The 19,078-nt window shown below is 56.5% G+C and overlaps 5 protein-coding genes across 5 annotated transcripts; 1 reads left to right on the plus strand and 4 right to left on the minus strand.

Annotated features, from left to right (window-relative positions):
• Positions 1–1,388: 1,388 nt before the first annotated feature.
• ISF_07166 (ATP-dependent RNA helicase dbp-2) lies at positions 1,389–3,996 on the minus strand (the record flags this gene model as incomplete). Its single annotated transcript, XM_018850769.1, has 6 exons — positions 1,389–1,435; positions 1,502–1,648; positions 1,705–1,833; positions 2,382–3,458; positions 3,517–3,662; positions 3,857–3,996. 6 exons carry the CDS (start codon positions 3,994–3,996, stop codon positions 1,389–1,391), a joined length of 1,686 nt encoding a protein of 561 aa, XP_018702047.1.
• Positions 3,997–5,018: 1,022 nt separating this feature from the next.
• Positions 5,019–6,911, minus strand: ISF_07167 (alternative NADH-dehydrogenase; the record flags this gene model as incomplete). Its single annotated transcript, XM_018850770.1, has 3 exons — positions 5,019–5,092; positions 5,161–6,465; positions 6,545–6,911. 3 exons carry the CDS (start codon positions 6,909–6,911, stop codon positions 5,019–5,021), a joined length of 1,746 nt encoding a protein of 581 aa, XP_018702048.1.
• Positions 6,912–8,532: 1,621 nt separating this feature from the next.
• On the minus strand, positions 8,533–9,542 carry ISF_07168 (Protein kinase-like domain protein; the record flags this gene model as incomplete). The annotated part of the gene is made up of 2 exons (XM_018850771.1): positions 8,533–9,262; positions 9,328–9,542. 2 exons carry the CDS (start codon positions 9,540–9,542, stop codon positions 8,533–8,535), a joined length of 945 nt encoding a protein of 314 aa, XP_018702049.1.
• Positions 9,543–13,576: 4,034 nt separating this feature from the next.
• Positions 13,577–16,224, plus strand: ISF_07169 (hypothetical protein; the record flags this gene model as incomplete). The annotated part of the gene is made up of 3 exons (XM_018850772.1): positions 13,577–14,524; positions 14,582–15,002; positions 15,062–16,224. 3 exons carry the CDS (start codon positions 13,577–13,579, stop codon positions 16,222–16,224), a joined length of 2,532 nt encoding a protein of 843 aa, XP_018702050.1.
• Positions 16,225–16,465: 241 nt separating this feature from the next.
• Positions 16,466–18,655, minus strand: ISF_07170 (Phosphomethylpyrimidine kinase type-1; the record flags this gene model as incomplete). The annotated part of the gene is made up of 9 exons (XM_018850773.1): positions 16,466–16,504; positions 16,567–16,646; positions 16,810–16,987; positions 17,260–17,325; positions 17,399–17,549; positions 17,628–17,787; positions 17,876–18,302; positions 18,363–18,445; positions 18,523–18,655. The coding sequence occupies 9 exons, from the start codon at positions 18,653–18,655 to the stop codon at positions 16,466–16,468; spliced, it is 1,317 nt and encodes a 438-aa protein (XP_018702051.1).
• Positions 18,656–19,078: the final 423 nt, after the last annotated feature.

Below are 19,078 nucleotides of genomic sequence, written 5' to 3' on the forward strand. Positions count from 1 at the left end.
ACGTGCTAGCCTGCTAGCCTAGAGTAGGGAGTTTGCCCATTGTTCTCGTCCTCTATCTATACTGTTGCTATTCTGCGTGGGCTAAGCCCTACAGATATTAAAAACGGCGTTTTTCGTTCCCTTTGTCCGCGGCGCTGGGCTATGGAATTTTGGGGCGAGAAGACGACAGGACAGCCAAGACAACAAGTTTATTGATGACTGCTATATATGCAGCAGCATCTGTCAAGGTGAGGTAATGACGCCATGGATCTTTTGCTGCGCGAGACGTGCACTTTTGCTCTTGAACCTTTTTTTCCTCGGCATTTCCTCTCCTCTGTCTCGCTCTCCCGCGTCGGGTAGAACCCACCAGCTTTTTGTTCCAGCACTGCAGGATCTCGGATGCACGTCGCCACGCGCCAAGTTGTTCTCTCCCCCGCCTTGTTGCTGGAGTGGTGTCGTGTCAAGTTTTGGTCGTGACGCGAGAAAGTTAGCTCCCGGGTAGCTACCGGCGGCTAACTTTGCGTAGTACAAGAACAACCCATGATGCCGACATGCGAGGACAAGAAGAGCCGGCCAAAAGTTGTGCAACGTCAGTCGGGACGACGACTGGTTAGCTCGTCGTCGCTGCCTCGTTTTGGCAACTGGCGCTTGTTGTGAGAGGGGAATCTCTGAGAACAAAATGCGCAAGGTCACGTAGATGCGGGAAACAAAATTGCACGACGGGCATAGACAGGGTGGCAGGGCTTCGTTTTATGAGGTGCCAATCACCCATCCTCAAGGATGAGATGACGGCAACAAGCGAGCAAGGCTGGTTCTTGTCGCGTTCTCGCGTATCCAACGAACTTTTTGAACAGAGCATGTCACCGTGCAGGTACAAGATGTCACCACCATCACCATCACCCCAAAACTTTAGGATTTCATATTTTCGTGTAGTGGATGTCGTTTTTTATTATCAATCTGCGTGTACCTTGACATCTAAAAAGAGAAGGAGCAAAAATGCAAACCGGGCAAGCCAAGCATTCCAAGCCCCAGGCGGACTCTCCTCCCACGAGCCGGCCTGATTCCACCTCCAACAACATGCAGCACAAGATCAAGGTGAGAGACAAGGCCGAGCAGCGAGTAAATGAAATGATGATCAGATTCATGAAATCAATACTCACGAGCTTCTTGCTCGGCAAATAGTCTAGTGAATTACTTAAAGAGAAAAATGTGAAGACAAAACGATGAAAATCAGTCCGTGACCTCTATCAAACGCCGGGTGAGCAAGCCTCGACTGGCTCGTTTTCTTTACCGTCATGTAGTGCGCCGTGTGTGAGCCTAGATACTTTTGGATTTTGGAGCAATAAGAGCAATGGTGAATGTCGTCAGACGACTCGTCAGCATCAGATGTGTGCTACGTTGCGCAGTCTTTACCAGCGACGGTTGCGCAGCGGCTGGTTGTTGGCATTGTTACCACCTGCTCAGGTCGTCGTCAGAATTGTCGTCTTGTCCAAAATCCTTTACCAGCGTCGGCGGAACCCACCTCGACCACCACCACGGCCGCGTCCCCAACCACCATAGCCACGACCGCCGCCACCGCCACCGAAGCGAGCCATCTCAGCCAGACGAGGGTCAATCTGCTGCTTCGCCTCCTGAAGAACATTGACAAGCTCACGAGCCTGCTTTTGGTCTATCATCATGTTAGTACATCCTCATTCTTGCTCTGCCAGGGCATTGACAACTTACTGTCAGTGGTGAAGAATGTAATGGCGGTACCGTTGGCACCAGCACGACCGGTACGACCAATACGGTGGATGTAGTCCTCCGAGTTATTGGGATAATCGTAGTTCAGCACATGAGTGATGTTACGAACGTCTTTGCAAAAGAAAGGCGATATGTTAGCAGTCGAAAGCACACGCAGGCGTGTTACAGCAACAAGTTATTCCAGCGCTTAAAGTGCGACGTCGTGCAGACAGCTGCCACAGCTCTAGATGGTGTTGGCTAGGTGCGTCGGCCAGTCTGCAGATGCGTCATCCCGTTTTGCTAAAAGCGAAGGGGCGTGGGGGCAATCCAATTGCGGGTTGTATGCAAATTTCCAGTCCTGGAGAATACGAATGCAGTCACAGGTCGTCCTCGGAGATCAGGGAGTCTAGGCAGACAACAAACTTGATCAGGGTCAAGAGATGCCAACCTCCACACTCATACCACAATGAGACAAAAAGGTACAAGGGTGGAGTACGAGCATAGCCGTCGCGCGGCTACACTGCGAATCGAGACTCCAAGCAATGAGAACCACGTGGATCCGGTCATTCCAGGCAATTGCGCGCAGTAAAGATAGCCCCTAGACACACGAGAGTAAAGTATAGCACATGTTTCGCTGGAAGTTGCCATAAGAGGGGGGGAAGGGGGGGCATGATACTCACCAATACCACGCGAAGCCACGTCAGTGGCCACCATGATGGGGCTCTTGTTGGTCTTGAACTGGTCAAGGACCCAATCACGTTCGTTTTGCTGCTTGTCGCCGTGAATGGATAGTGCAGGCCAGCCGTCCTGGCGGAGGAATCGAGTAATGTCGTCGGCGACACGCTTGGTGCCAACAAAGATGAGGATCTTGTTCTCCTTGTTGTCCATGACCTTCTCGAGATGCTTGATCATGCGATCGCGCTTCTCCATGTCGGTGACAACCTCGACGATCTGGGTAATTCTGTGGTTGGCAGCGAGGTCCATGGAACCAATGTTGACCTGGATGAAGTCCTGGAGGAAGTCGGAAGCCATGGCGCGGACCTCCTTGGGCCAGGTGGCAGACCACATGAGAGTCTGACGGTCGGGGCGAATCTGCTCAATAATCTTGCGAATCTGGGGCTCGAAACCCATGTCAAGCATGCGATCGGCCTCATCGAGGACGAGATAGGTAACGCGGCGCAAGTTGGTCTTGCCAGCCTCAAGCATGTCGATCAGACGACCAGGAGTGGCAATGCAGACCTCGACACCGCGGGAGAGGTCACGAATCTGAGGGCCCTTGGGGACACCACCGTAGACGCAAGTGTTGCGGATACGTGAAGAGCGGCCAAACTTGGTGATTTCCTGCTGAATCTGAACAGCAAGTTCTCGAGTGGGGGCGAGAACGAGAACAATAGGACCATCGCCGGGGGCAAGAAGGGGCTGGGCATTGATGTGGACAATGGCGGGAAGACAGTACGTAAGCGTCTTGCCGGAACCAGTCTCGGCAATACCGACAACATCACGACCGGAAAGGGCCATGGGCCAACCCTGAGACTGAATGGCAGTGGGGGCAGGGAAGCCCTGTGCCTTGACTTCATCCATAACGTAGCGGGGGAAGCCAGCCTCGTCGAAGGTCTCGACAGGCTTGGGGACATCACAACCAGCAATGGTCATCTGGTGCTTTGTGCGGAAAGCCTGAACCTCGGCGTCGGAGCGGTTGTCCACATCGCTGTTAACCTTGTAGAAGTCCTTCTCGAACTTGGGCAGGGTAGAGAGATCTGTTGAAGAGGGTTAGTAACGTTGACGAAGAAGAAAGCAGCTGACACCAATACATACCCCAATCTTGCTTGCGAAGACCAGCGCCAAGCGCAGACATGCGGTCACCACCACCACCGCCGCCGCCATAGCCACCGCCGCCGTAGCCGCCACCACCACCACCACCGTAGCCGTTGGAACCGCCGTTGGAGTATCCGTTGCTGCGACTGTGGGAAAAGAGTTAGCCAACTGAGCATCTCGCCGACGCATCATGTCTCTTTCGAACTGCCTGTGCAGCCGCCACCGTTGTGTGCTGACGCCAGGGCAGGCAGAAGAGGAAACATCGCCACAGCCTCGTTGCCGCCTGACAAACGGACGTGGGAGACCAGGAAGAGGAAGAGAAAAAAGATGCGAGACTTACCCTCCGCCATAACCACCGCCATAGCCGCCGTTGCGGTCACCGCGATCTTCACGATCACGTCCGTAGCCTCCACGGCCGCCGCCGCCGCCGCCGCCGTAGCCGCCAGAGCGACCGCCGCGATCACCGCCGTAGCTGGACATCTTGTGTTTGGGAAGGGGGGTGCGAGAGTATGTGTTTATCGGGGGGCGATCGAGTGACGTGTCACAAAGTGTAGAGAGAGAAGATCTGAAATGGCCGGGGATGAAAGACTGATGGAAAATCCTGGGCCTCTGCTGCGACGGGAAAAGGAGAGAGATGGATGGGGAGGAAGAGGTGATGATGTCTGGGGGGAGTGTGAAGGGGCTGCGACAAAGATTAACAAAGATTTTTTTTTCCCTTAGCCTGCTTTTTGACGGGCCTTCCGACTTTTTTTATGGGCTGCGCCTGCTTTGACTCGACCGCATTTGCACGGGAAATTTTCGGGCAAGCCAGGAAAAGTGAAACGTATTCTCTAATTGGCCATAAATTGTGGGCCCATGGGTTGGCGTGGGCATTTCTGGGCAACTCACAGATGTCTTGATACCCTGTACTTCGAGAAAATCTCGAAGACATCAGGAATAGCTTCTGTGTGTGTATATTGGATCTATATTGGATCTCACATAAATGACAAACCTTTGCATCTATGCACTCTGCTAATGGGGTTGGCTTTGGCTCTCGTTTTGTGTGGTGAGTCGGACTTCCAGCTTGTTGGTCAGTCGCTTCGACACCATCAGGTAGGTACAATCGAACAGCAGCAATCGTCTCCGACTGGAACACGTGTGGCGACAGGCTGTACAGCAACCCGGGCGGGTAGATTCCGAAGCTAGACACGACCACGGCAGGTAAAGGACTGCACAGAGGCAGCAAACAATGACTAGAACTGATTCGTAGCCGATACAGGTGGCCAACCGGGACGCATGGCGGCGTCTTTTTTCTCTTAATGCTCTGCAAGCCTAGACCCAATTCTATGATACCGAAACAAACAAAAGAACAAAAAGTAATAAAGGATACACGTTATTATACTCCAACACCGGGACTTGAATTCCCACCCTGAAATGCCGTCGTGACCTGGCGGAGGGAGAGAGGATGAGGTGTATGTGATGCCCCCATGTCATCCACCGCCGATTTTTGTCTGGCAAGTTTTCTATTCACGAGAGATGTCGCGACCAAAGGCCTTGGACTTGAGCCAGTCGAGGATGACGAGGACACGGTTGCGAGCTGGGCGTGGTTAGCATGTGACGTGGGATGGAAGTTAGACAGACGGAGATAAAAGAAAAGAGACTTACTGCTAAAGCACATGGAAAGATAGGCGCTTCTCCAGAAGAGGTAGGTCATGCTGCCGCCGGTGGCTAGGTTGCCGTTCCACCAGCTGACGTCGGCGACGGCCTTTTCGCTGCCAATGTAGGCGAGACTGCCCTGGTGAGAGTAGCGGAAGGGCTTGACGTCCTTGATGCGGCGGAGCTGCTTCTCGAGGAGCTCAATCTCCTGGGCGTCCTCGGCGGCGTTGCCCGCCTTGAGGTTCATCTTGCTGCTGAGGTCGTGGATGCGGCCCTCGAGGCTTTCCGTCTTGGCCATGTTGTTGAAGAGGCGGGCGAGGAAGCTGCCCTCCTGGGAGGCGACCTGGGCGGTCGGGGCGTAGCCGGCGACGGCGCAGTCGCCGATGGCCCAGACGTCGCGCGCGCCCTGCACGACGAGGTACTCGTTGACGGCGAGGCCGCGGCGCGAGTCCTTCTGCGCGGGGATGCGCGCCATCATGTCCTTGACGATGGGGCGGACGGCGTTGCCGGTGGCCCAGACGAGGAGGCCGTATGGAATCTCGACGCGCTCCTTGGTGCCGTCGGGCCGGCTGATCTCGGCCTCGACGGTGTTGTCGGTGACCTTCTTGACCATGGTCTTGGTCATGATGTCAATCTTCTCCTCACGCAGGGTGTTTTCGGTGTAGTCGATGAGCTGCTTGGAGAAGGAGGGCAGGACGTTGGGGAGGGCCTCGATGAGGGTGACCTTGAAGCGAGGGCTGATGCCGGGGACGAGCTTCTTGATGTCCTCCTCGAAGAAGTCCTGCAGCTCGCCGGCGAACTCGACGCCGGTGGGGCCACCGCCGACGACGACCATGTGCATGAGGCGGTTCATCTCCTCCTCGGACTGACCGCGCAGGGCGGCGGTCTCGACGCAGTCCATGATCTTCTTGCGGATGCGCTGAGCATCGCCAATCTCCTTGAGGAAGCAGCTGTGCTCGCGGACGCCGGGGATGCCAAAGGTGGCGTTCTCGGCGCCGACGCCGACGACAAGCATGTCGTAGGGGATCTCGGTGGTGCTGGTGGCGCCGCGGACCTCGGAGTTGTCGACGACGGTGATGACCTTGCGCTCGGTGTCGACGTTGGTGGCCTCGGCTTCGTAGTAGTTGGCAGCGCCCTTCTTGTGGCGCAGGATGGCGCGGACGGGCTCCATGATGGAGCGGTGCTCAATCAGGCCGGTGGTACACGAGGGCAGCAGAGGGGTGAAGAGGAAGTAATTGCGGGGAGAGACGACGACGACATTGTAGTTTTCGGTATCGAGGTTCTTGAGAAGGGCGACGGAGCCCCAGCCGGTGCCTATTTTTGGGGGAGGGAGAAGAAATGTTAGTCCGAGGTCGTTGCCGAGCGTCGGAGTAGCCGGAGATGCGTCACATACCTAGGATGACGAGGGTCTTCTTGGAGGGGTCAGGGACAAACTGCTCGCCGGGATTGCGATCATCGTAGATGACATAGGCAGTGTATCCCAGGGTGCCGAGGACGGAGAGGTAGGTGAGGCGCCAGATCCAGCGAAAGGTTGTGCGCAGCTTGCCGGGCCTGGGCTTGGGAGCCTCGTCTGAGTAGGGTCTGCGGAAGGCGATGCGGCCGGTGACGGCGAGTCTCATGGACGGGGAAGGACGGGCGGCGCATCGAGCGGCGATTGACGAGGCGCGGGCAGCCGCGGAGAAGCTTCTGATGGCCATGGGGGTGTTGAGCCGCAGGCCGGGTCGGGCAAGGGCCGCGATAGCTCTCGATGACGAGGCCATGATTCTTGTGTGGCCGTGCGACAAGGGAGGTCGGGGGTTCAATGGAAGGAGAGCGCGGTGCTTCGACGAGATGGCAGAGACTCAGTCGATGGCAAAGGAGGCCACAGCAAGGATGAAGAGGAAGCAAGCGGCGGCGCAATTGGCGCAATGGAACTGGGCTCTCGTTGGAGAGGGAGAGGTTGCGGCAACGGCGAAGAAAAAAAGCGGCGCGAACAAAGTTTTAGCGGCCCGTAGAAGGGGAGAGCTGTTTTTTTTGGTAGTAGCGGAAGCACCTTGACCAGCCACGAGTCAAGCTAGCTGGCTCAATATTGGACCAGAAAAACCGAAAGAATTCAGAAAAAGAGAGAAGAAAGAGTAGGGCAAAAATTTACTGTTGGAGTCAGGCAAACCCACTCTCACGGCACTTGAGCGGTGCTTCTTTTTTTGCCCAAGCCTCCCAGGTGTCGCACTGAAGCTTGTCAAGGCGGGCTCAGCGGGTAGCCCGGACGGGCCTTGGTTCACCTGGCAGCAGTCTCGGTGGCCCTTTACAGCGCCTGTACGGATAGTGGGCGGTGGGCGGGTCTGGCAGGCCTTTGACGCCCTGAAAGGAGAGGAGCCTCGTCTCGGGGTCACCCTGTTGGCTAGACAGGGCCCGCTATAATCTAGCACGGTAAGACGGTTGGTGCGGTTAAGTTAATGACGCAGTGCGCGATAAGACTGGATGGAGATGGAGATGGGGAGGAGGAGAGGAAAAATCAGCTTGAAAATGGAGATAAGGACGGAAAAGGAGGTGAAAGAAGAACGAGGCCAAAGGGAAAAAGGAAAGGCGTACGACACGAGCGTGGTAATTAATATACGCAAACCTAAGGTAGTCTTTCTTGTCTGGTGGAAAGACTCCCTATGGCACCTGTTGGCTGCCCTGGACAAACAATGCCAATTCCTCCTTTCACCTTGCCGCGTTTGAGATAAGACCCTGCCACATCCAGATCTCACAAGCTTGTGATAATCCACCACATCCGTATCCGCCCAGCTGACAGCTCGATGACACATTCCTGCCTCTCGCCCATCTCGGTGCCTCTAATACATTACTCTCCCCTTTCGCCTCGCACCACCCAGCTCGAGCTTGTCAGCCGTACGACCGGCCGACCAACTACTCCCTAATTACCACCACAACTGAACGCCTTGATCCGTGATTCTCCGAACCCGTCCAAATGCTGCGTTGGGCGCCCTCCCGTGCCATTTCGCTCTTCCCGCCTCAACGTCGGGCGCACCAAAACGCCTCCCCCCCGGGAGCTCCCGCGCGCGCTCTGCACATGCCGAGGTGCTCCGAACCCGGACCGCACGCCGCCGTCGGCAGAGATGCCGATGATCTTGGGCCAACCAGATTGCGGGGAGGGCGTTGCCTAATTGCCCCTGTGATTTCTTTGCAACAGAATTCTACGTTGAGCCGCTCGAAAACCACCCATTGGCCCGTGTTCAGCAATCCTCGTGTTCCGATTGGACCGACTGGTGTTGTCTCTGCCTCTTGTCGTTCTGCACCCTTGACTTCTCACAAACGGTGAGAATAAAAGAAAAGATAAAATCTACTCCTCACTAGCACATGATTTGGACCCGCGATCACTTCCTGTTAGCTTGACATGCCCTACTGCTCACATCCCTCCAGCTTCCCGTCCCTCCCCGCGAGCTGCTGCTTCCTGACCTCCTCCGGGTCCGGCATCCCCCCCTCCGCCACCAGCCTCGCCAGCTCCTCCTTGTCCTCCCACATCTCGCAGCGCTCTAGGAACTCCTCCGGCAGGTACGCCGCCACCGCCGGCACGATGTCCTTTGCCTCCACGTCGTAGTACCCGCCGGCCTTCAGGTCCAGCGTGCCCCGCCACAGGTCCATGCCTGGCGGGTAGAAGCCCGCGTGCTCCCAGTCGATCAGCGCTTTCACTTCCAGCGTCTCGTGGTGGACGAGGATGTTGTGCGGCGCCAGGTCGCCGTGCTGGAAGACGTACCCCAGCGTGGCGAGCGGCAGCGTGCGCATGCCGCGGTCGGAGGGGTTGGTGCCGCGCCAGGGGGGGAGAACGTCGGGGCTGAGCCAGCGAGGCGGCATGACGAAGCCGTCGATGCCGCGCTCGCGGGACTTGAGGGTGGCGAGCTGTGGCAGGACGATGTCGTTGACGAAGGCGAGGGCGATGGCGTGGGCGCGCTCGACGCGCGAGGGGTCGTCTTTGATGGTGCTGAGAGGGACGCCATCGATGCGCTCTGTGATGAGATAGCGGCGGCCGTCGGGGTGTATCCCGTGCTCGACCAGGCGGGGCACCGGGATGGTTGTCTCCTTGGCGATGAGCTCCAAGGCCTTGGCCTCGTTTGTGATGCGCTCGTGGTTCCTGTTTGAAGAATGTTAGATCGGGGGGGGTGTCACCTAACGGGGTAAGACTCTGGCACTGCTGACCATGACCGGAACCAAGCGAAGGCAGTGCCGTCAGGTCGCGTCCAGGCAACGGGGAGTCTGGACGTCTTGATGAAGGTCGTGTCGGTCATGGCGTGGACCACGTCCATGCTCTCATCGGTCCATATGATTTGGGTAGACGGGCCCTCGGTAGACGGGACTTGGGTAGACGAGACATCGGTGGAAGGGACTTGGGTAGAAGGGATTTCGGTAGACATGTTTGCGGTCTAAAAGTGAAGAAAAAAGAACAGTTCTCTGAATTTAGCTGACAAGCTTCCTTGCTGACGAGCGGTGATGGTTGTGAGTTGGTGTTGTTGGGAGAGAGAGTAGACGGGCAAAGTTGGGAGGTGCGTCGGGGCCGCCTTTTATCTGCTTCGAGCTCAAAAAGCAAAAAGCTCAGGGCCGCAGAGGGGACAAGGCTCTAAGCAACATGGCCTGCATCAATGGATTGGGGGACAACAATAGTGGGATGTTTGTTTGTGTAGTTTTTGCTTGCGTAACGTGGACAACGCTTGAGAGATGTCGGTATCCGAAAGGCATGTGTGTCTCGGCTGGCGATTACGCTTATCCCAGTGGGATGAGTAGTAGTAGTTTTCATGGAGTAGTGGCAGTAGAACTACAGCAGAAATCTTATGCAAATCAAAAATTTTGATTTACACGAATAATACAACATCTATCTATCTAAATATCCATCCAATGCTGGTCTTGGAGAGACCAACGTCATTGCTTTTCCCTCACAGGCTTGACTGAGTTGATGCCGGGCATAAATCGCGAGCAGACATTCGTAGCGTTATTCTGTTCCCCGAAGTGAATGCCTTTTGCTGCCAAACTTACCCACAGACATAGAATCAACCCGTTATTTCTTCGGTACCGGCGTGAGGCAGCCCAGGCACATCGTGATAGTCGTGGTAAATTTACAACCGCACCGGGAACAGTAGTGGTACTTGACTGGATCCCCCCTATCTGATCTTCTGGGTTAAAAAAGCAGGAAGCGTAGAGAAGAATGTTTCCAAGCTCACAGATATTGGACGACGTCGTAGTCGTGGTAGTTGTCGTGGTGGAGGTGGTAGGAGTCGGCATGGTTGCTGATGTGATGGTTCTGCGGTAGCGAGCGTGGGTTGGGTTGGTTGGGTGATTGGATGGATGAAGAATCTGAAATATTGCTGATTTCGAGTTTATTAAATACTCGGGAGAGCGTGGTCTGGGCATCTCAACGAAGTTTTGGCGCCGAGTGAGGGTTGATCGAGTGCAACTTCTCGAGGCGTACGACAGCCAACAAGATGACGGACGCAATAAACAAGTTTCCTATAAATGAGCATAGTAAGATATTGAAGCTGAGTACTTTGAATCAATATAGTATATTCTGCGTCTGTGGAAAGGCTATCTTGCTGCTTTGGTCGATGGGCTCAGGGTGGGACGATGGCTTCATGTTGGCTACAAGCTGTTGTTCTGGTAGAGTTGGTGGGACTGTTGGCATTCCTCGCTCACACAGTTAAGACTAAGTATTTTAAGTTTTCAGAAGATAGATGAAATAATATCTTTATTACTATGAGACTGTTGCTTTGTACATTGTTCACTCGTGTCTTGCTCAAGTGGTTGCTAGAGTATCACAAGCGTGAAGCGGTGGAGTGGCTTTGTTGGAACAATGATTACGAGTTTCGACTCGGTTGGTAATGCACTGAATTGGAACTGCTGTATTATTCAAATGGCGACGCAAACTTGGGCTTGATGAGAGATATCCCGAGTAGTCGCTGGCTGTCAATGACGGTAGAGGGCGCTCGCGGACGGGGTGCCTTTGTCTAGGTGTTCGCGTACGTTGTACAGTGTCCGTGCCTCGCAAAACGGGGATAATACAATTCCGCTAGAACTGGCGTATTGTATTAAAGAGTTCAAAAACTTGGAATGATTGCACGTCGCTCCGAGCTCAGCGGCATTCTGGTGGTGGGTATCTACCATGCTTGTCACTGTCGGGCTGGAGTGCAATGCTGGCGGCAAGCAGGCAGCCCCATCAGTTGGTACTGCTCTACGGGTACAATCCCGAGCTCCCAATGGAAGCTGCGATTCACAGGCCTGGGATTGGTGAGCCACTATTGGTGCAGCAAGCACAAGGCCCCGACTGAGGGGGCTCGAGGGGCACACAAACCCCCAACCCCAGGTTGGGGCTTTGATGAGAAACTTCAAGCATACTAACATGCAAAGAGTGGCTGGATGTTACCCATAGGGCATTGGGCCGGACAAAAAGAAGGTAAACAACGCTCGCGTCATCAGGATGATGATAGCCAGAGCTTCCTGGTGTTATGTTGGCATTACTGGTACGCATGGGAAACCAACCCCGGGCTTTTGCATGAATGGTCAGTCGAGAGCCGGCGACGCCTCGCGTGTCAAAACCATCAGTTCTGTCAAAAGGGCCAAGTTTTGGTGAAGAAACAGCCAAAAGTTTCCCTAGGGCGAGCTGGTGAGAAACAAGGTGGTGTATATGTTCGGGTGGCGCCTTTACTTGCACGACCAAGGATGGGTGGGCGGGCATAGGGCCAACACACAACAAGTAATGGTATAGACAAAAGTTCCAGCATCTCCGTGTAAGGAGGCGCAGGGCAAAAAAAAAAAAAAAAAGGGAAAAAGAAAAGGAAAGAGAAAAAAAGGAAAATGGAGAAAGGAGAGAGCGGTTTGCTTCATACCCCTGCCCAGTTAGCCTCGCGTCTGCCTCGTGCAGGCTGATACGGGTCGCATGAGATGATGAAACGTCGAGATGCAGCTTCTGCGACGCCCCCGAGTTCCCACCAGCTGGCTGGGCTGGCTTTGTTGGTGTTTAGCCTGCCGGAGCAGTTATGTAGTAGTAGTAGTAGTAGTTGGTTGGTAATTTATTTATTCATTATTAAATACTAGTTATGCAATTCGATTCTTATCGACATGTTTTGGCTTTAGTTCCCTTGACCACGGGGCTGATGTCGCAAGGATCAAAACAGAGGCAACCGCCGGAGGGTTTTCTTAAGTTGGGTAACTAGTGCTGGAACCAAGTCCGGTCTGTCTTGTCAACTGTCATCCATCCATCCATCATCACAACAGAGAGGCGCACCCAACCCAACCCCAGCCCATATCAACTTGGCAATCGTTTCTTTTTTTCAAGCCTCTTTTCCCTTTTTTTTTTTTTCGTTCTTTTTTTTTATCAATTTATTTATTACCCCGTGAAATTGTTTAATCTCCTTGTTCAACTTGTCATCTACATACCATAGTCCTCCCATGTTCCCCCCTCCTCCACCATCGATCATCATCAACCCTCCCCCCTGTCCACTGCCAAACCTCTCCATAGCTCACAACCCATAGCTCATACATGGTCGTCTCAAGTCATGGCCTGGTGGTTTGACGTCCTAACGAGCCCGTCCAAATCGCCGCCTACTGCATAACCTCGCTGCCTCGTGTAACTTGCTGTCCGTCCCCTCCCCCGCCCCTGGATGGGCCATCTATCCATCTATCCATCCATCCATCCATCCATCCATCCATGCCTTGCTTTCCTGCCTTGCTTTCCCTGCCCTCCTGCCCTCCTGCCCTCCTGCCCTCCTGCCCTCCTGCCCAGGCCTCGCGTAGAAATAGAGATGGTCGGATGAGTTGGACTATCCGCAACCGCAACCGGAGCCCCTGGTCCCTTACCCAAGGAGAGTTCCTCCTGCTCCCCGTCTGTGAGGCCTCGCGTAGAAATAGAGATGGTCGGATGAGTTGGACTATCCGCAACCGCAACCGGAGCCCCTGGTCCCTTACCCAAGGAGAGTTCCTCCTGCAGCCACCGTCCGACTAAAGTTGACTGACAGATCCATTCCCTTGTTCGGCAACGGCGCACCCCGTCCACCCGTCAGTCCTCGCTTCCTCTGCAGCTTGACATCCTGCAAACGGCCCCCCCGAAAGCACTCGAGTGTTACAGATTTGATGCGACTTGTATTGCCGCAATAGTTGGTCAAATCTGCCTCGTAAATCTCCTTCCTCCCTTATCACTCATATTGCCTTCTGTTCCTAGATTTTCTTCTTTTGCTTCTTCTCCTCCTTCTCCTTGCCGCCCCTTCTCGAATCTCTTTGTTTCTCGCCCACCATATCCCGATTCGAGTTGTACCAGCCCTGACACAAGTGAAGGAACTCGACAGCTTCTTGGCTGAGTGTTGGCATCTGTGATGCATCTACTCGGCCCTCTCCCAATATAAGCCGCCCTTTCAACCAATGCAAGGATCCCCTCCGGGCTCTTAGTCGCTCGTCCTCTCTCAACATGCCTCCCGCCGACATTGAACAAGCTGCCTACGACCTGTTCCACCCACCCACCGCCCGCTCCTTTCCGGAATGGACCACGGAAGACGACAGTGACGTTGACATTGCCTCCGTCGCCGAGGAGCAGCGCCGCCGCTTCCGCGCCGCCAGCGTCGCAGGCCGACAACAGCGCAGCAGCAGGTACAAGGCGCCGCTGCGCGAGCTGCCGGCCATTCTCACCCGCGGGCGCGTCAGCCAGGAGGCTCATGAGATCCGCGCCGCCCTCGAGGGCCGCAAGGCGGGCCACCACGTCGCCAAGGGACTCGGGGGGCTCCCGGGGCTGGGGGGGCTCGCCGACGCAACGTCCGGCTTCACCCATGTTGCGTCTGAGGCGGCCGGCGCCGTCGCGGATGGCTTTCGCCACTCGGCCGATGCGGCGGAAGAGGCCTTTGCGGATGGCAAGGGTATCGCGGGAGCGGCCGGCGCGGCGGCGGACTCGGTCCACGACGGCTTTCATAAAGGCATCGGCGTCGTAGCCAGTGCCGTCAAAGGTGTGCAAGGTGCCGTTGCCAGTGCCATCGGGGCCACCAGTGAGAGCGAATCCTCGGGTAATGAAAGTACCTCGTCGACGGCATCGACCATATCGACCATATCGACCAAGTCAACGGACGATCCTGCCCCGCAAACTCAACAACCACCGCCTCCCATCTCAACAAACAATCCCCCTCAAGTCTCAGAGGCACCCACGAGCGTGGCTCTTCCTCCTCCTCCTCCTCCTCCTCCCTCTCCTACGCCACAACCGCCACCCCCAGCACCGCCTCAAAAGACAAACACTCCTCCGCCGTCAAGTGAAAAGCCTGATCCTCCCAAACCCACCGACAACCCGCTTGATAATGTACCCCCTCCAAAAGCAGAGCAACCATCCTCGGTGGAAGAGGCGAGCTCCTCAGAATCGGAGTCAGCAACTTCAGTAAGTAGAAATCTCTTGTTGTCCATGAGTGCCGCGGATCCATCTAACAATCGGTAGTCGGAGACTTCCCCAAGGACATCCGCAGAGACCTCGCCCACGTCTTCGGAAGAGGATGCGAAGCTTTCGCTCAGCACCATTGTTCCTGACGCAACTGCGACGACCCAAAGCGGCACCCGCATCATACTCACACCCATAGTGACAAGTTCCCTTCCTGCCATAACATCGGGTGGCAAAAAGGGCACAGCTCCCGAAAAGGAAGCCACCACGCCGGTTGCCGTGGCCCCTGCCCCTACCACATTGTCAACAAGTATCTCGACAACCTCGAGACTTGACAGACCTCCTGCAATCACTCCCAGTAGGCCTGATAGTGATAGAAACGACGGTGGTGGTGGTGGTGGTGGTGGTGGAGGCGGCGGCGGTTCACGTGGCGGGCTCAGCACTGGCGGGCAGGATGCCATCATCTCCATTGCCGTATTATGTATGTACTGGGGAAAATCGAGGGGTGACGAGGATTTCGCTAACAAGATCGCTTAACAGTTGTCGTCATCGCCGTTATTTCACTCGGATACTATTTTTGGCGAAAAGGCAAGAAGCGGATGGACTCTGACCACGGTGGTTCATTCAAAGCCATGATGAGACCGCAGCTCGACAAGGCAAAGAAGGGTCTCACCAAAGTTGCCGACAAGATCCCATATGTCCGCGATAAGCTCTTCAGGAAGGAGAGCTGGGAGAACATCGATGATCCTTACAAGGGTCGGTTCACGGAGAAGATATTCAGTTCCATCAGTTCGGCTGGACCTGCTCCCCCCAAGAAGGACAATGCCAGGCTAGATCCTATCAGAGTGCAGACCACATTTGAACAGAGGAGCTCAATCGCGTCCCAGTTCAATGGCGGGCCTGCCATCGGGGCCACGGTGTCCTCTGTCGGCCTCTCAACCATGGGCGTGTCCACGCTCGGCGTGTCCACGATCGGAGACGTATCTGCTCCAGGACGATCAACAGAGGCAGGGGTCTTTGCAGCGGCGTCTGCCCCGAACCCCAGCATGTCACCATTCGCGGACCCAGGAGACATGGAAGCCCAAGCACCAGCACAAGCACGCAGGGCCTCACAAACGAGGCAGCTAGCCGGCACCACCCACGGCCCGAAGCCGTCGCTGTCCTCCATCACGCCTCAGTACAACCTGACTTTGCTCTCCGCCATGGCAGGAGGCGGGCGCCGCATGAGCGACATGTCCTCGCTGTCCTCGGGCTTTGGCGACGGCGACATTGTCGTGCCGCCCAAGCAGGCGCGCAAGTCAACCCGCGCCAGCAAGATGAACAACGTCACCAACAGCGGCGACCTGGAGGACGATGAGCAGCAGCAGAACAATCACCGGCACAGCACGGCCACGACGGTGGCCACCAACGGCCGCCGCGACACGGTGTACACGGAGGCGTCGGAGGACTCGCCGCCGCGCTTCCGCACGGTCAGCTCGTGGGTGCGCCAGCAGTCGGGCCGCGTCAAGCGCGCCAAGCAGCGCGAGCAGGACGCCGCGGACGAGTCGGGCACGCCGCCGCCCGTGCCGCCCATCCCGCCCGAGCAGGAGTTTCGCCTGATGATGCCGGATGGCGAGGAGCCGCGGCGGGTCGAGGACACGACCGGCGGCGACTGGAGCAGCAGCGCCCAGGCAACGGGCGGTGTGATTGGTACGGCTCGTTGACGAGCCGTCGTTTTCGTGTATCATACCCGGCTAGAGAATTAAACGAACCCTTGGAAAAGAAGGCGCTGGTCTGCGCGAAACACTCTTTGAAACCTTTTTTGTAATATATTTCATGTTTAGCTAGCAGTCCTTACCTCCCAAAGAGTTGGCCGGCCCAGGGGTTTCGATGCCATCTATAGCTATCTTTCGAGATACCCGATTCTATACCACAAAAAAAAAAAAAAGAGAAATCTATTTCAAATTATTTGAAGGGAAACATTTCCCAAAACCCGATTTCCATCTAGAATTCTCGTCAGAACATGTCACAAGAAGAAAGAAGAAAAATGTGGCGGTGAAACGAACCCTGGTTCCGTGGATAAAGATCTTGACCAGCTCTTCTATCCTGGCTGGCGAACACTGGCGAATGTTTCGCTCGATGAGATCTGCCGAGGTTAATTAATCTCGTTGTGCGACCGGATTACCAAACAAGCCCGTGTTTTATGAACCATTTGAAAAATAAAAACAACAGGAATAAAAAAAAAAAAGGCGACCACCGCCACATCTTGGTTCCCGGATATCGAGTTTCCGAAAGGGGACGGAACGTACCGGAGCCGAGACGCACAGCCTCGACGTAGTCTGCCGCACCATAGTTCTCGATCCACGGCCAGTACGTGTTTGTGTCCTGACGGACGGTGCTAGGGTGCGCGGCGAGCATCTGCGCGACGGCGCCGTAGCCGAGCAGGCACGGGGCGAGGGCGAGCTGCAGCGCGAGCCAGTCCTCGGACTGCCCGACGTCGAGCACGTACCTGGTGTACGCGGTGCAAGCTAAGGGGAATTGTTAAGCCGGGGGAGATCCGGAAGGGAGGAGAGGGGGCGCGCGTGGGGGGCTTGGATTTCTTGCTCGGAGATGCCGAAGCTCTTGCAGTAGTTGATGTGCAGGTTCATCTCGCGGACGATGTGGCCGACGATTTCATTGGACTAGGGAAGGATGGATGGGTGAGTAGAGGGCACGCCTGCGGCAAAAATCTCGTCGGGGATCTCTTGACGGAAACGCACTCGTTGAATGTCGCTGATGTTCTTTGTCTTGTACGCCGCCAGGGCGTTGGCGCGCGCAAAGTGCACCTGTCCATCCCATCGCGTTAGCGAAAATTATCGACAGGAGCGAGAGAGCCAGAAGAGGACGACGGGTCCGCACCAGGTACAGGTAATCCTGGATGATGTACCCCTTGAAGGACTCGAGCGGCAGCGTGCCGTCGCCCAGGGCCATGACGAACGGGTGGTGCAGGAACTCGTCCCACACGGGCCTGACGTCGGGTCTCTCGAGGAGGTACTCGACAAAGTAGCCCCTGCGGGCGGCATCAGCAGAAGGTCACGTTTGAGAATGCGGAGCGGTCTTGGGTGAGTGAGTGGGGGAGAAGACGTACGGCGAAAAGGGCAGCGCGTAGGAGGAGTGGAAGTGGTTCAGCGGCCCGTGACCCGCGCCCAGCCCCGGCGCCGCCCGGATGCCGGCCGCGACGTACCGGCACGCCGCGCGCACCGCCGCGGGCACGTCGTTGCCCCGAGAGAGGTTCGCCGCAATGGCCGCTGGCAGACGGGTTAGCCAGGGTGCTTCTTCCGCCCCGGCACGGCACCCGGCACGGCACCGCACCCACGCCCGACAAAAAAAACTTACAGGCCAGCGAGCACCCCGTGCCGTGGGTGCTCGTGCTCCTCTGGAACGCGCTCTGCACGCGCTCCGTCGCCCCCTCCGGCCCGACCAGCACGTCCACCACCACCAAATCCCCCTCCTCCTCCTCCTCCTCGTCGGAGGCGGCGGCGGCGGCGGTTAGGTCGGCGGCGCGCAGCGGCACGTGGCCGCCCTTGAGCAGCACCCAGCGGGGCCCGAGCTCCGCGCGGATCCTCCCCGCCAGCCGCTCCAGGTCCTCCACGCCGCGGACCCCCTCCTCCCCGACGTCACCGTGCGGGCCGGTCTCGGTCAGCAGCAGCCTGGCTTCGGGGACGTTGGGCGTTAGCAGCGTGGCGCGCGGGAGGAGACGCGCGACGAGGTGCCGAACGGCGTCGCGGGGGAGGAGTTCCGCGCCGGACGTGGACACCATGACCTATTGCGAAGGGGGATGAGCGACTTGGGAAACGTTCATGGTGCCGTTGGGAGAGCGTACCGGGTCGACGACGACGGTGGTGAGCCTGTGCTTGTCAATCATGTCGGCCAGGACGTCGATGGTCTCCGCGGACCCGAGCATGCCTTTTGCCGATGTCAGCGTCCCTCCCTTTCTTGTCTCTCGTTCTCGGTCCCCCGGGAGAGGGGAAAGAGGGGCTCACCCGTCTTGACCACGTCCACGCCAATGTCCCCCGCCACGGCGTCCACCTGCCGCCCGACGAACTCGGCCGGCACCACGTGCACGCCCGTGACGCCGAGCGTGTTCTGCACGGTCAGCGCGGTCGTCGCCGTCATGGCGTAGCACTGGTGCGCCGCGAGTACCTTTTGGTCCGCCTCCAGGCCACTGTCCGCCCCCCCCCCCCGGGTTCGTGAACTTACGCCCCGCCGGAGGGGTCGGAGCCGGCGACGACTAGTACCCTGCCCTGAGCCATTGCAGGTGGCAGTGTATACGGGGTTGCAATGCGCGGTGGGCAGGCAGCTTGAAATTCCAGCAAAAAACGTAAGAATTGCAACGTCGTTTGATTCAGTGGTTGATGAGACAAAACGCTACTTCATCGACGCTATTGTTATTTCACTCAACGTTTTAAACACTCAACGGATACAGTGGGGTTGGGCCGCCGTTGGTCTCGGCATACCGCTCCGAACATCGGCAAAGTTCAAGCAATGTATGTATAGAATTCTGTGTGCTGTGAAAAAACTGACTCCGTAAATGAGTAT

This window comes from Cordyceps fumosorosea (assembly GCF_001636725.1).
Source record: "Cordyceps fumosorosea ARSEF 2679 chromosome Unknown scaffold_20, whole genome shotgun sequence".
Taxonomy (NCBI): domain Eukaryota; kingdom Fungi; phylum Ascomycota; class Sordariomycetes; order Hypocreales; family Cordycipitaceae; genus Cordyceps; species Cordyceps fumosorosea.